The 16,275-nt window shown below is 31.2% G+C and overlaps 1 protein-coding gene across 2 annotated transcripts; it reads right to left on the bottom strand.

The window, feature by feature from the left end:
- On the bottom strand, nucleotides 1-7,973 carry LOC133288996 (rRNA (cytosine-C(5))-methyltransferase NOP2C). Of its 2 annotated transcripts, none has more exons than XM_061486848.1 (12): nucleotides 7,720-7,973; nucleotides 7,311-7,623; nucleotides 7,047-7,194; nucleotides 6,540-6,677; nucleotides 5,313-5,375; nucleotides 4,360-4,481; nucleotides 3,845-4,082; nucleotides 2,784-2,995; nucleotides 2,175-2,275; nucleotides 1,391-1,472; nucleotides 1,072-1,133; nucleotides 1-691 (listed from the first exon to the last, which is right to left on the bottom strand). In XM_061486848.1, the coding sequence occupies exons 1-12, from the start codon at nucleotides 7,950-7,952 to the stop codon at nucleotides 577-579; spliced, it is 1,827 nt and encodes a 608-aa protein (XP_061342832.1). In that variant the 5' UTR covers nucleotides 7,953-7,973; the 3' UTR covers nucleotides 1-576. The 2 variants fall into 2 exon arrangements, with proteins under 2 accessions (XP_061342832.1, XP_061342833.1); XM_061486849.1 differs by lacking the exon at nucleotides 1-691 and adding an exon at nucleotides 753-901.
- Nucleotides 7,974-16,275: the final 8,302 nt, after the last annotated feature.

The raw sequence follows: 16,275 nt of genomic DNA, 5'->3' as shown, positions 1-16,275 counted from the left end.
ACTCCCAATTCCAAGCCAAGCCGCGTCACATCAACAAATACAATTGAACTAATAAAACAAAAAGCCTCGGTAGTCTTTTTTCCAGGCCACTGACCAGATCAGTTTCAAACTATTGCTTCTATTCCATTACCCAATCGTGTTCTATAACTAGCATGGAGTTTGATTGGAGTGTTCACAAAATGAAAGGGTAAAGCCATACATGAGTACAGACGTAAAAATGAAGGCTATAATTAATTAGTGACATCACCAAAATAACAATATTTTGGAGGCAGACTCGCGTCTGACCAAAAGTATCTTCAACATTTTTCCTTTCTTCCGTAAAGTAAAAAACCGAAGCTGAGTCGAATTAACTCAAATGTAAGAAAATTCGCCGTCCATTCAGATTGTAACATGGAAATAAAGCAGTCATATTCATGCTTTCTGATTTCATAAATATATGTTTTATCGAATGGGGTCGCATGGGACCTCTCCAGACTGTTGCCAGAAGCCAATCTTGAAAAAAAAACTTAAATGGCTTCTTTCAGCGGCAATTCTGAAGCAAATATAGATCCAGACTAACCATCTCACGAATAGCTGTCAGATATCTTTGGACCCGACAACAAATTTAGCAATGAAAAATCCAATTGTATCAAGGGGAGATGATGGATCAAACCTCTGAACAAGGTCTTCCTCCCCAGGTCGTAACCACTCCCTGTATAGAAAAAATAAATAAGATGATGTCGTGGTACCAGAAATTGGCACTGAAATCAAATATTTTATTTTTTTTTGGATTAAGAAAAATACTAGCAACACATTGTTTGACACTTCTCAATATTGTCTCTGTTACGGATGAAATCTCATACTGGCCCCACTAATAAAGAGTAGGCCCAGGTTATTTAGTGGGACTAGCATCAAATTTTACCTAATAATAGAGAGATCGTAGAAAAGAGTGTCACAGAATATGTTATATGAAAGCTATATCCTCAGGAACAACTACAAATATTTTGTAAGTTAAATCTCAAACAACGCAGCCGCACAGATGAGTTAGAGAAATAGATGCACAATCACGGACAAATGGATGGAAGTACTTACTCTACATATCCATCAGGAAATTCACAGCTACCAACCAGACCAGGTCCTCCAATTCTTGGGTGCTGGAAATAATCAAGTAGCAAATCTGAATAACTCAACCGATTTATGTGAACTACTAATTCATAACAGGCAAGCTAAACATCAAAAATTTGTTTGTACTCAATACTTTTCTATCTTATAAGAACGTTTAAGAATCAACATTCGCTTAATTACATATATCAATCCAAAAATAATAATAATTCAGCCTTAGGATTATTGAAGCCTAATCAATTGAAATAATAAAATAGGAAACTGAGAAGGCAAAGAATTATCATCAAACCTGAGGCGCCAATGACAGGTATTTGTATTTATCCAAAGCATATCGAACTAATGCTTCATTCTCACCAGGATTAATCGTACAACTATCAAAAGACAATAGCATCATCAACAGAGCAGTTTTACAAAAACATGACAAATAAAATAGGTTAAAAAGAACTTCTGAAGACTCAATTCATATATAACATAATGGTTTGTATGCAACATATGGACACAACAAACTTCAAGATAATTCAAAAACAAATCTTTCTAAATCGTGTACGATGCTGACATGCTGTACCTACGGTTTTGGCTGGAACCCTGGAACAGAGTCCAAACAAGAAGCTTAGAGACTAAACAATAAAAGTATAAAACATATTTCAGACCATTACAAAATATTACACCAAGCAGCATTAGATATACACAGCAAATCAAAATTACCGACATTGACTGTGTAAGTAAAATATGCTTAAGACAGATTCTTTATAATCACAACTTCATAAGCAAAAGCCAAACATATAAATGTTTACACCTATAAAGAAGAAACTCCATTCAACCAGGAATCAATTCAATTGCAGATTCTGAGAGTATAAAATGAAGAGGGCAAGAGAAGTCGATATTGTATGATTATTTTTCCTACATATTACACCTACTAAGAAACTAGAATTTATAAACCAAAACAAGGTACGGGGCAGAAAACCTAACAAAGATGCTGCAGAGATTCATGATCACAGATTGTGATAGAAAACTCGTAACAATAAGCTTAAGTATGCACAGAGCAAAGTGATCAACAAAATGTGCATACTTACGTGGAGTAGACAATTACTCCACCTGGTCGAGCTAATTGAGCAGCCTGGTCAAACATCCTTCTCTGGTATTTTGCATGGTTTCTTAATGATTCAATTGTTTCCTGCCAAAAACAAGGCATTCAATGGTTACTAATATTTTCTTCAAAAAAATTATTTTTATCTTTTTTTTGTGTTTAAATTTCTTCTTCAATAAAAGAAGAACAATAACTAACTTAACCACCCAGACAGTGATAATGACTACACATTACACAGGTCAATCTATAATTCAAAAAGATTGACCAACTTCACTACACTTTCAGGGCAAGTAAATTTTAGTATAGAAGAAGTTGTTCCCAATCACATGATGAAACAGTCACTACTTCTGCACGTCCCTCTAGATAAGTTCAGGTATATGTTAAGATATACAGGCATTGGAATAGGTTATAGTAGTATACAACAATCCATGGTGTAAATTTAGCAAAGAAAAGTGAGGACTCCACTCCTACTTGAAGGTAAGCAGGTTCCCATTTCCTATCCATATTTGTATCAATGCATGTAAATTGGGCTGAGTGTGTGCGCATAAACTTAAGTAAATGCAGGATAAATTTCAATAGACAGATCCACTTTTACCACTCCAGCAAATAATCGAGGCCTTAAACCAAGGGCAGAACAGGGAGCATCAAGAAGAACTCTATCAAAACTGTCAGGAGAAAAGCCTTTTGTACTATCAACCCTCCCACCCACGCACTGATTTCTTCCAGGACCGTTTCGCATTCTTCGCATGTTCTTCCGGATGTCAGCTTTGCTTACATAAGCTCTTTCATGAGCCTTTTCACCTTTTCCTATTGTTAAATTATTTGAAAATGGATTTTTAAATTTTCAACAGATAAATAACATTCATGTCTATAACAAATATAAAACAGGAAAGAAGCAGCAGACCATAGCACAGAAGAAATCTGCCAACGGAAATCTAATAAATCTAATTACAAAGTCAACTTTTATCTCAGCAAGTATAATCTTTAACATCATTATTCAGATTCCAGAGCATTTTTTAACACTAAATAATGATAGTCTGATGATGGTCAGGCTATGTCAACCTTTAAGAAACCAACTACTAACAGAAGTGCATTTAAAATAACTAGAGTAAAAATAAACAGCATGCAACTCAGATAGACAAGATTCACAGTTTCTCCTTTTTGCTGATGCTTTTCTTTCTTTGTCTTATTTATCTCCATGAATTCTTCTTTTATCTTAAAAATATAAAAATAAGTTTCTCTGACGTTTTCATTTAGCAATGAAGGGAATTTGAAATAGTTCATAGAGGAAGTTCAGAGCAAATAATATTGTTAATGAAAAACAATGTTAGACAGGTAGAGTATGATTCAATGTATAATTCCTGTGTATTTGATAGTACAACTTTGGCACTGGATAAAATCTTGATGTTCATTTTCTAATAACATACAAAACTGATACGCATTCACTGAGCGCTCTCTCTCTTCTTTTTTACTACACAATGCCATAAATTCCTAGCGCATTAAGTGTTTCACATTCATCTAATGTATGAATAAAATATACAGACACAAAAAATTGTAGAGAAATATTAATAGGCCTGTTTAATGCTTTCTTTATGTGAAAAATGAAAATGCACCGAAACTCATCAAGTAGCAAATAAAGGAATAGAACTTACCCACCATTTTCCTCCAGAGTCTCAGTTTTTAACCTTTCTGCAATAATGGATGACATTCTTTCTACTTGCAAATTTGGTGAACCAAACACTTGATCTGTCACACCATTGTTGCCATTAATACAGCAAAGATCAGTAGAAGTATCCATCTCATTTCTGTGACGAACAGATTTAAGAGCATCCAATTTAAATGTCTTTATGCAACTCAAGCCCATTTCAGCTGCCAATTTCTGAATATCCAACACCTAGACAGGCATCAAAATTTGGTATGGTTAGAAACCATTAATTTATCACAATCATAAGGAACAAAACTAATACTCTGTATATAAAAAATGGGTGCCAGAAAGTTGGCAGAAAATTAAACCCCCAAAATGGAGGTCCTTAGGAAAATGAATTGCAAAATAGAACAATAATTAATGCAAGTACAACTATAATTCCAAAAATCCAGTCACTGTAAATATACTAGAGTTCAAACATGCAAATAGGAATGCCAAGCATTTTACTAGAGTTCGGAATTTCCACCTTGTTATGAGATCTATCAGTAGCAATGATCTCTCCTTTATCTTTCATAAGTATTGCAATTGCAGTTGTTTTCCCTCCAGGTGCAGCACACATGTCTAGTATCCGCTCACCCATTTGTGGATCTAAATATCACAAAATGAATCTATATAAAAAAATAATTAAGACAGAGAAAAAATTACAAGAGATCAGAGGATAAGGAATCCTCCTTAACAGAAGAACAAAACATAAAAAAGCAAAGAAAAAAGAAAAAGTCAATAGTGCAAAGTAAAACATCTATATTATCATTCAGATTTATCAATCACGTACTAGAAAAGCTTAAATTAGTTCGTCGCAAATGAGACCACAGCAAGACCTAGCCCCCGAGGATAAATTATTGATAAATGTCCATGATATAAAAGATGAAGCACTTCTCCCAGATAAAAATGTAACTTTTTATATAGGCAACCTAAATTAAAAAAACCAGAAAATGGTATACATTTTTTATATTTTTCAAAATATAAATGTTCAGACAAAGAAAATGTTGAAAAGAAAGGAATAAACTGGAAATAGGCCTATCTATGTTTACCTTTTTAAATCTACAATAAATAATTACCGTAAATACATATTTTTCAGATGGTCTCAGTGACTATAGACCTGGTATGAGACAAAAACTTGATAAAGAGTATAGTTTTTCTCTCGATAAAGTAAATTTCAGACAAATTATACAAAAGAAAAGTATATTGGCTCAAAAGATCTCTGAAATCCCTTTGCAAATCTGACATAGAACCACCCCTCCCCCACTAAAAGGCCATGGGCTGAGGCCCACATGGATTCCAGAAAAACACTCCATTCTATATGTCACTTCTCACAGTTGAGTTTTAATCCAGAGATCTTGCAGAAGAATGTAGGCAACAATACTTGAAAATCAATCTAGAGGAGGGAAATCAGAAATGAGACTGGGATTTATGTTGTACCTAAAGCATGAGCAGCAACGATGCTTGGAAGGTTTTGAAGAAATATTTCTCCCTCAAGCACATCTGGAAAACCAAAAGTAAACAATAATTTAGAAGCTATACACATGCATTCAAAACCATAAACAAATACATTTCACAAAACTAATTAATATATACAGAGAGAACAAAGATATTGCCGAAGGCCACCAAGGAGATGACCCAGGTGTTCTAAAATATACAGAGCAGAGAAAAAATACATAGACAAAGAACGAAAAAACAAATAAACTACTATTCAGAAAAAGACTACATGGTAAATCCCTGAGATAAATTTATCCAAGTCACACCAGATTCTGTCTGCCACACCTAGAATCTCAATCTGTTGGTTTCACTCAAGCTAACCACTTATTAAACAAGAAATCTTGTAAAATCTAACATTTCATACAATTAATCTTCTAAGATATGCATAGCAGATGCCAATTCTTATATTTGTCTTGAGCAATGGCAAAAAAGATCCATCATGAACACTTGTAAAAACTCCTAGAGAACCTATCATTGAAACAATATCTAATATACTTCACTAGCATTCCCAACTGCAAAATATAAAATGGAAAGTTGAGTATAGGATTCCAAAAGCAGAGAAACGGGTGTTAACACTCCCTCTTCATGAAAAATGCCATCCTTTGACTTCTCAAATTCCTTTGTCAACTCCATACTAAAGCAACCACCATTATTAGCACAAACTAATGAGATGATGCTAATCTTAAACTAATCGTGTATTGAAACCCATTAGATCACTTGTAAAGATGTCTTCACTGGCACACATTTATTGAAAAGGAAAATTAAAATAAAGTTAAACAAAGTTATGTTTAACCTTGTTTTGGCCAATTACATCTTACGAGCAAAATTTCGTAAGCTTCGAGCTAATTCAACTGCGGCCAAAAAAAAAAAAAAAGTAACTCAAACAAGCTTCAATATCTTATTCTGTTAAGCACAACTATGTGATTGAAAAGGGAAACAACAAAAAGGTATATATATTGAAATAAATAATGGAATGTATACTAAAAAGAAATAAAGCAAAATGAATATATTACAAGAGCATTAATTGTATGTGAAACTACTTCAGTATTTAAAATTCCTTTCAGACAAACATAAATTACAAAATATGAAGTGACAAAAGAAAGACTGAAATAATCAATATTGCCAAAAACAACAATATAGTATCCCACATAGATTAGAGATGAAATTTACTATGAAAAGAATGAAGTTCATAGACTCTATCCTTCATATCCACACCAACTCCTTCAGATACTCGGAACATTCCAGCCCTTGACATCATTGCTGTTCCTTGGCCAATACAAAGCCCATTTCGTTCAAAATAATATGGATCTGAAAAACCAAGAAAATAAAAAAAATCATATCAACCATTTCCAAGTTTACTTCAACAGAAGCAATTATCCTAAAAAAAAAAAAAGAACATCATGATTATAACGAAAACATCCTTTAAATAATTTCTAACAAGAATCTACTTATGTTTTACTATTTAAAACTTTATTTTGTCAATAAATAAAATTAAAAAAGGCTACCATGTCTCCTTGAATATACAATTTCATCTCCCTGATGGTTACATCCACGGTCCACCACCGTATAATTAATTATGTTTTTTTAAGGCTATGCAGTTTTGTATAAGAGTGCCAAAGTTTGAAAGAGAAATCTACCAAATTATCTCCAGAATTCAGACATAAATACATTCGCTACCTGTCTGTGATCCTTGGAGAACAGTACCACGTGTCATACCAATACCCCAACCCCCATCAGCACCCTGCTTCTCTACAGCGACCGAGACAGCCACTGTATCTCCTTTCTCAACATGAGCACTGCAAGCCATTACTCCCGGAACATATACCTAAAAATAAAACTAACATCATGAACAAATTAAAGACCATAAACTTTAAGATCCCTAAGATAGAAAACCAAATGCCCCACCCAATGCTGAAAAGTGAAATCTATTAAGTTATTAACCTGAGCCCCACGAAGAACTGCCTCAGCACATTTCCTACTAACAATGACCTCCTTGGGAGGTGCATTACCGTAATCAATGTGGTGAGGTCCCGAACCCCAAACAAACACCACATAATCCAAGCCAGGAATCTGACACTTTGAAAAAGGACCATTATCAGCATCTAAACACTCCTTCAAAGGATTAGCCTCATCATCTTCGGATTGGGCACTCGAATTCGATGATTCCTTCACGAGTGCGCGTAGCTTCTCAATAACAGCATCACTATTAGACCTGAGCGTGTTCACCCGAATACACGAGTAGCGAGAAGGGCGCCTGCAAATTCGAAAACTCAAAATCAAAAAAACACATCACATACATACTATAACCTCAGAAAAATGGAAACATAGGGTTCGAGAGATGCGTGAGCACGTTAAAGCGGTGGAGATGCAAGAGAAGCGATTAGCGCCAAAAGCTTTGAGGAAGTATTGGTGTAGTTGAGGATTCCATCGCAGCGAGGGATTGTAGGAATATCGATTTGAAGAATCAGAATCAGAATCAGAATGTTGCATTGTTTCCTGAAAATCAGTGGTGGCTATGGCAAGGTTAGGTGTTTGCTTAAGGGTTCTGCAACTGCTAAGTAACAATTCCCTCCCTTTCTTCATTCAACTGCTAGGGCTTCTAATCTAACCTCTTCTGCTGTATCTCTCTTTCTTGTAAAAAGTAATTAGTATAAATTAAAATGCATTTTTTTTTTATTTTATTGTCAAAAAAATATAACTATACAGTGACCACTGGATCTTTGACTAAAGAGTCAAACTGCAATTTACATGCTTCGGATGGAATATTGAAATTGATGTTCAAGATGTGAGTTTCCTGAGTCATGTGCCGTATGTGGGAGTTAATTGAAACTAGAGTCTATACATAGTTGGACAAAACAATTGGAAAATGATTGAAAGGAATTGTTACCAATAAAATAAAATAAGAATGATAATTTTGTTTTATTGAGCAAGTCTGATCTCAAATGATTTTATTGAAGAAATTTGATCTCTTGCGTAGAGTTTTTTTATTTATTTTTTCAAATAATTCTTCTAATTATCTTTACTTAAATATTTCAAGGTTTAAAAGACAATCTTAAAAATAACTACCTACTAACACTATATATGCTTCACTAATAAATATGATCTTTCTTTTAGGAAAATTAAAATTTAAATAACTATCCACCACTTAAACAATCCAACAATTCAGAAAATAATAAAAATAAAAAATCGTAACATTTCCTTCCTCTAGAAATAACTTTTGTCCTCCAGAGTAAATTCAACATCAAGTAATTGAATCATCTTCAATATTCGCATCTCCAAATCGCTTTCGTCCATCACTGCTTTGATCGAAAATAACTTCTTGTAACGATGACCAAGAGCAAAAATCTTGTTACTGCGAAAACAAAGCCCCTTTCATCGTCTATCGAAAGTTTCTTTGAAAGTCAATAGATAAATTGGATTAGTGTCGTTTCTGTTCTTGCCATGATTGGTTGAGGCTATGGAACATGCTGGTTTAGCATTAAAATTATTCGCCGAAAGATCTCCTCTTTGTCGTGTTAGCGTAGCTACCAAGACGTTCAATCGGTTGGAGAATTAGTTGAACATCTCCTTGAATTGCTCCGACAAAGTTTGGACAGCGTCTTCTAATTTATAAACGTGTTTGTCCATACTTGAGCTTTGATACCAATTGTTACAAATAAAATAAAAATATGAATTTAGCTTTATTGAGAAAGTCTTACCTTAAAGGCTTTATTGAGGAAGACTGACCTCTTGCACAGTATTTTTTTTTTTTTTGCTTTATTCCAAATAAGTATTATGATGATCTTTATTCAAATACTTAAAGATTTAAATAGATAAAATAAGACAACCTTAAAAATAACTATCACTAACATCAAATAGGCTCCACTAATAATTATGATCTAAATTGAAATTCAAATAATTACTTACTTACTTAAACAATTCAACAATTCATAAAATAATAAAAATAAAAAATCGTAACAGGAATGGAGTCTAATTTTGTTGATGAGGATGATAATTTCGTATTCAGTATTCACCCACCTTGTAAGATAAAATGAAAGGAAAGATGATATATTATAGTTTATGGATTGAGTTTGCTAACTATTTTAAATGATTGGGATGCATGAAGGGTGAATAGAGGTAATTTTATATTAATCATCAATTTTATATTATAGTTTAAATTATTGTCATGCAGCCTACGTATAGCTAGCAATTCGTTTTTTGAAGTCCAAGTAAAACGTTGAGTGCTTTCGCATACGAGGACTGAGCTTCATTATTCATGTTGGAGTGCTTGATTCTCGTTAGGTGTGAGAACAGACCTATCTATATATTTTATTTTATTTTTTTGGTGAAAACCTATCTATATATTTAGGATGAAAAAAGTGTGGGACTACATTGCCACTGATATTGATATGAGATACAGGATATGATACAATATGACATGTTGATATGTTAATTTTAAAAAATATTATATTTTGACATGTTAAGACACGTTTTGATATTAAATAATATTTTTAATATACATAATATAATTTATATTTAATACATATAATAGTCCATAATAAGTTATATAATCAATTAAATATTCGAAATTCATAACATAAATATAAATAAAAATAATTTTTCGTACCTTGTTAATTTTTTATGTCAAATTTCATAACAGAAAAAAATTGATTTATAAATTATTATTTTTTATGTTTAGTTAATAAAATAAAAGTAAGACTAAAAAAAAAATGGCGGATGCGTGTCGGAGCGTTGACTTCGTGTCGGAAAAATTTGACTGTGTGTCGAAAAGCTAATCGCGTGTCCCAAAATATTAATCGTGTGTCGAGATTTGTCAGAGCGTGTCAGTATCTAATATGTGTTCAACACGCATTTTTTACAAAAAAAAAAATTAGGTGTCCAGATATCACAGGCGTGGGAACAGACCTAACACTGCCTATTTTTTCTAGTTAAGTTAAATCTCTTATATTTTAACACATTACAAAACAAATATTGGCCAAAATTTTTTCACACAAATTCTCATCAAAGCGCGCGACTATAGTTGGTAATGATAATTTCTCGTTCAAGATTTTATATTTGAAATTGTTTTACATTCTACTATGAAACTGTAATGATTATAATATTTAATGGTGTTGATGTGTAACTTTCTGATGCATCTAAAGTGGTTGTATGTTGAGAATATCACAAATCATTTTATTATCTCTTGTTTGGAGAAAATTTTTGGTGCAATTGTGTAGGTACATTCTTATTATAAGTATATTTTTTAATAAAAAAATATGAGTTAAAATGAATTTATTTTTCTTTTTTTAGTAAAGGGGTATCGAACTCGGTACTCTATTAATATTAAAGAAATTTTCCTAATTTGATATCAAAACTAAACTCTTGGGAGAGACAAATAAAATGTCCATTTTATTTTACAATAAATGTGTTATAATGGGAATAAATAATATATTGAAATTTTATTTTATATTTTATATTTTATATATTTCAAAATAGGGATAGGTTATTGTGCCTACTCCTATTTTACTTACTTTTGCCTACTCCTCTCAATATCGTTGGATTACAATCTAATCCAACGATCCATATTTGTAAAATAAAATAAACCCTTCTACCTCCTTTCTCTCTCCTCCCCCTTCTCTCTTCTTACGCTATACCTAATTGAAATTTTTATGCCCTTCATCGTCGATGTCTGCCGCACTTGTAGCTGTGAATTTTGGTTAACGATCGATAATAAAAAACACAATTAGCCAACCCTGAATATACCAACGTACATTTACAATTTTGGGGATTATACGGCATCAATTGCGTGATTTCTAATTTCATAGTTTTGGGTAGATGGATTGACAGATTCTTGTTGCATTTAGTTGTAAATATCATTGCATTCTATGATTCAAACAATTTGTACCATGATTCAAACAATTTATGATTAAAAACAATTTGTTACTTAATTTACAGACCAACAGCGTTTCAAACAATTTGTTTTCCAGAGTAGACCAAGAATGGTGGTAATTATCAAACTTTTATCACACTGTGTCGTGCATTCTCTGCGGTAGTTCTGTTCTCAATTTGGGAACTCAGAAACATAAGGATAAGTACTATGATGGTATTGATAACTTTGTCGTCCAGGAAGAGAGAAAGGTAGTGGGAGGAGAGAAAAAGAAAGAAAAGGAGAAAAAATGTTTATTTTATATCGCAAATATAGATTGTTGGATTAGATTGTAATCGAACGGTGATGAAAGAGGTAGGCAAAGGTAAGCAAAATAGGAGTAGCCAGAATAACTTATCCCTTCAAAATAAAATAAATATTAAATCTTAGGCGTCAAACTCTACTTTTATTTTGTAAAATACATCAAACCTTTATTGAGCATTACTTTTTAATAGTATATAATTTTTTAAAAAATATAAATAAAGATTTTTTCAAGGTCCTATTGGATTTAACAAGAAAAAAGAGAGTAGAAATGTGAAAGATATCCAACTATCACCGTAAAACCTTGTTTTCTGATAAAATTATAGTTTAGTTGTCTTTTCCCGGTGACAAATAATGATTTTATCAATATAGAATAAACCTTCCGTACAAAACTTAGACAATCAATTTGATGCGCTCCCAAAAGAGTGAAACAAATTCTACAGCATTCATATTAATCTCATAAAATAAAATAATAGCTTAATCCAAATTAAGTATAAAAGACAAATTTTATTTTTTAAAATGATAAAACAAAAAAGGGTTTTCGTTTTATCCTTTAACATAACACAACAAACTTTCCTACACTCACAGCATTTTGTGGGGCCCACACTTTTTAAAACAAAAAAATAAATAAAAAATTAAGGCACGCAAAACAAATCTCTATAACATTCCACAATCATTTTTCCTACAACATAACTCTTATAAAACCCAACAAAAAATTGAGAACCGATTGAATAGTAGGATACCGATGCTTCATTGCTCCGCACTTTGCCTCGCTTCAGCCACATATCTATTGGGTGTAGTTTGCTGGATTAAATTTTAACAAATTATATTTATTATATAATTATATAATGAATTATAATTTAGTTCGATTTAAAATTATAATTTAATTTGGGTTATAATTTATAATTTGGCCCTATTTAAAATTTAAAATATTTTTGGTAAGAGATTTAAGTAAGTTGTATTAGGTTATGTGTTCAATTTCTACTTGTATAAAAAAAAAATAGGAAAATTAATTTTTTTTAATAAAATTACAATTCTTCTTAGTACTACCTGCTCAGATGCTCTAGATTTAATATAATTTAAATAGGGAGGGTTATATTTACAAACTTTTTGTTTATAAGCTCTTACAAATTACACTATGTAGTCTCATAAAATTACAATATATATTTTCCGGAGTATATAGTATAGATTGCAAAAAAATTTAAAAAATATTTGTAAATCCTTTCTCAATTTAAATATATTATGATATGAACTAATTAAAATTAAAAAAAATAAATACACGTATAATTTTTTGCCCGCTCAAATTCCGGCTCCGCCACTGCCTCGCTTCATATATATGTCTATATATTAACTTAATAAATATTATTTTATGCTATATTTTGTGGAGAAGTATTCATAAATTTTTTTTATCACTTTTTACAATTAAGTGATAAAAAAAATTTATTATCACTATATTAAAATTAAATCAATGATTACAAAAATGACCTCATATGAGAGTTATTAATTTGATTTTAATCAAATCATATAAAGTGATTATAAGAAGCGATGAATATAACATATCCCGTGTTTTATACAGGATTTTGTATGGAATGCTGTAATTATTTTTTATATGAGTTATCAAAATATTATTCGAGGATGTATAAATTTTTGTTATGACATATACAACTCTTATTATAATAAATTAATAATCATAGCTTGTACTATATTAATATACAACACTCCAACTAATACAACTGTACAAGTAATTCAATAAAGGTTGCACAACAGCACAAGCAAGTAGCAACCATCACTATTTTAAGTCACGAGTACAAATAGAAAAGACGTTGATTGAACAATTAGGTTTCTTTTATTTCTTCACGGAAAGCGTCACTAGTGAAAGGATATTACCTGCATATTTTTATTTTTTATTAAGAAACTATTATAAGTTGTTTGCCACTCAAACCTAGTGATGCCTCAAAATATCGAAGCATCTTCTTAATTCCTTCAAAAACTTGGAAATTGTATTTTTTATTTTTTATTTTGGAAGTACGAAAGTATCACGTGGAAGAAAGAGTAGTACACGGTAAAATCCAAGAAGCAGGATATATAACACAAAGTAGGGGTGTTCACCAACCGATTCAAACCGCGGTAACCGAATCGAAAAATCGATAACCGAATAAACCGAAAATCGAAAAATCGAAAACAAAAAAAAAAACCGCAAATGTGAATTGGATTGGATCGGTTTTTGGATGGGTTGATGAAAACCGATCCAATCCAAACCGATCCAATATATTAATTTCCCTCTACCTATTTGGGTTTTTCCCTAATCATAGCCCAAAAATTTCTAATCCCAAGACCCATTAATCCATCAACTAAACCCAAGAAAAAATCTAGTCACATCTCAGCAATAAAATTTTATCTTTATAAACCTTCATATCTCATTGCCCAAAAAAAAAATTATATTATAGTTTACTAATGCTTTTGTATTTCAAAAAAAAAAAATTACAAAGCCAATACATACAAAGATGTAATTTGCACAATAATCAAGAAATAAATTTTGGAATTTTCAAAAAACCGAAAACCGATCCAATCCAAACCGAAAAAAATTGGATTGGATCGGATCGGATTTGAAAAAAAATCCAAACCGAATGGATGATTATATGATTAAACTGAAAGGATTGGATCAGATGATTTTTGCTTCCAAAACCGATCCAATCCAGACCGCGAACACCCCTAGCACAAAGCATGAAAAAAATATTTAGTAATAAAAAATGAAAAATATTTTTCTTATAGGAAAATAGTTACTTTATGTTATATAAATAAAATTACAAGTGAGACAACCCACAAGTAAGATAAAAGAGAAAAAAGAATAATGAGACTCAATCTTTTGTTTGTGTGTAAGAAAGCTATTTATGTCATGTAAAATGAGATAAACTCAAGAAGAATTTTGTGAAGGACAACTTAAAGAAAACCCACTTTTACATATCATCCACCAGACAATGGCCTCACATCAAGCAGAGAAAATCGAAACCACAAGTGCAACCGCTTGTTGGCAAAGCATGAGAACTTGAATGAAAGAGTTCTATATAACTTTCAAAGTACTGTACTCTACCCCGTGAAAAGGAGAGAAAGCTAATCAATTTGATGTTAATTGTGGGAACTAACAAATCGCGGTGTCCAAGGAATGAGACCTAAAATGTTGCACCGAGCTGTTTTTTTTTAACTATAACACAGATTTTATGCACCGTTATACCGCCTGCAATTCTGGGCATGTATGTTCGCATCAAATTTCAACAACACTGCTCATTTTTCTATGATCTCAAAGTTCATTCACACTAAATGCCTAGTGATTGAGATTTCTGGATCCCAAACAAAGAGTTCGAGGGTGGAAGTCATTGTTGAACGTTACAATACCAAGATCACGTATTCCATTGTTCCTTTCTCACGTGGTCCAACAAAACGCTTGCCTCGTGGTGCAATCAGTATATACTAAAAGATAAATATATCACATCAGAATTTTTTCCCACTTTTTTATTCTGAATGCTTGCCTTTAGTCACTGATTTAATAGAAATAAATATAGTATTTTAGTGAAGACACAATAGTAAAAAAAAAAAAGTATTGCTTATGAAAATGCGATATAAAAGGGTGATGCATGGACAATATATTCAATTGAATCTCCTTTTGTTAGAAGAGTTATTTGGTTGGATTAGGTAGACACTGTTTGTCGGCCATAGATGCAAATAAGTAAATAAACTTTTGGAAATTTTTTTTATCCTTTTAAGGAGGTTATTTTAATTAAAACTAATATTTTTTATTTAAAATTTAAATTTAAAAAATATTTTTTCCCATAATTTTCATTATGTATTTTTTTCTCATTTAAAAAGACATAATTTTATTTACAAAAAAATATATATAATTTTATATCTTTTAAAAGAATATACACCAAACCCATAAAACTTTTAACTAAAGTTGATGTGACATATATATTTAGTTGTTTAAGGGTTATATGATATTCAAGTTCAACTACATAGGCAGAGAAGATTCTTATAACTTAGTCAGAGTTGTGTTTGTTAAGTTAATTAAGGATTCACATTATATTATTTCACATTAAATAAATTAAATTTTGCATGAACTTTGCCTTACATATATTAAGAGTGGATTTGAAAAGTTACGTTTGAAAGTTTTCACCTAAATTATTTTTATAAATTTATGCACAAGGCAACTAATTTATATAAAAGTAAGGATCTTTTTTAATGAGTGTTCGTATCAGTTAAGGAAAAAATAAAATAAAAGGTTTTAAGTTTTCAACATATTAGGTCTGAATAAAGTATATGGTTTTAATTTTTTTAATTCACAACTTTCAATAATTAAATTTAGGGAAAAAATTATTTAGGATGTAATAATTAAACTTATTTAATGATTTGATATTACATATTTGACGAAGATATTAAAAAGTTATATAGCACATTAAAATTAAAATTAAATTTGGTGTTTGAAAGAGTTTAATGTTTCGTATGAGATAAATTTTATTTCTTATACATACATAAAAATATACAACACTCCTGTTTTCTCAATTTTTTTTTTTCTTTTTCTCATATTGGTTCACTTGGATCTCGTATACTTTTATGTGTATAAGAGATAATGAGAAATATTAATCCCAATTTAAAAATATCGTTGACATAGTATCACCGACCTTTTAAAATTAAACTGTAAAAATAAAAAAACATAAATAACGATAATGATCTCATACTCATAAATCA

Source organism: Gastrolobium bilobum, unplaced genomic scaffold (genome assembly GCF_033153095.1).
Source record: "Gastrolobium bilobum isolate Gb01-03AN ecotype WA unplaced genomic scaffold, APGP_CSIRO_Gbil_v1 utg6815, whole genome shotgun sequence".
Lineage (NCBI taxonomy): Eukaryota > Viridiplantae > Streptophyta > Magnoliopsida > Fabales > Fabaceae > Gastrolobium > Gastrolobium bilobum.
This window is presented reverse-complemented; position numbering and strand designations above follow the sequence as displayed.

Bases quoted from the DNA above. Each gene is read 5' to 3' on its own strand.
- LOC133288996 (XM_061486848.1), bottom strand. From the start codon at position 7,952: ATGAAGAAAGGGAGGGAATTGTTACTTAGCAGTTGCAGAACCCTTAAG. The intron at 5,376-6,539 runs GTAAATTTCATC...TTGGTTTTCCAG, and splicing joins TGAACTTCATTCTTTTCATA to ATGTGCTTGAGGGAGAAATA. The intron at 4,083-4,359 runs GTGGAAATTCCG...ATGCCTGTCTAG, and splicing joins CTGATAGATCTCATAACAAG to GTGTTGGATATTCAGAAATT.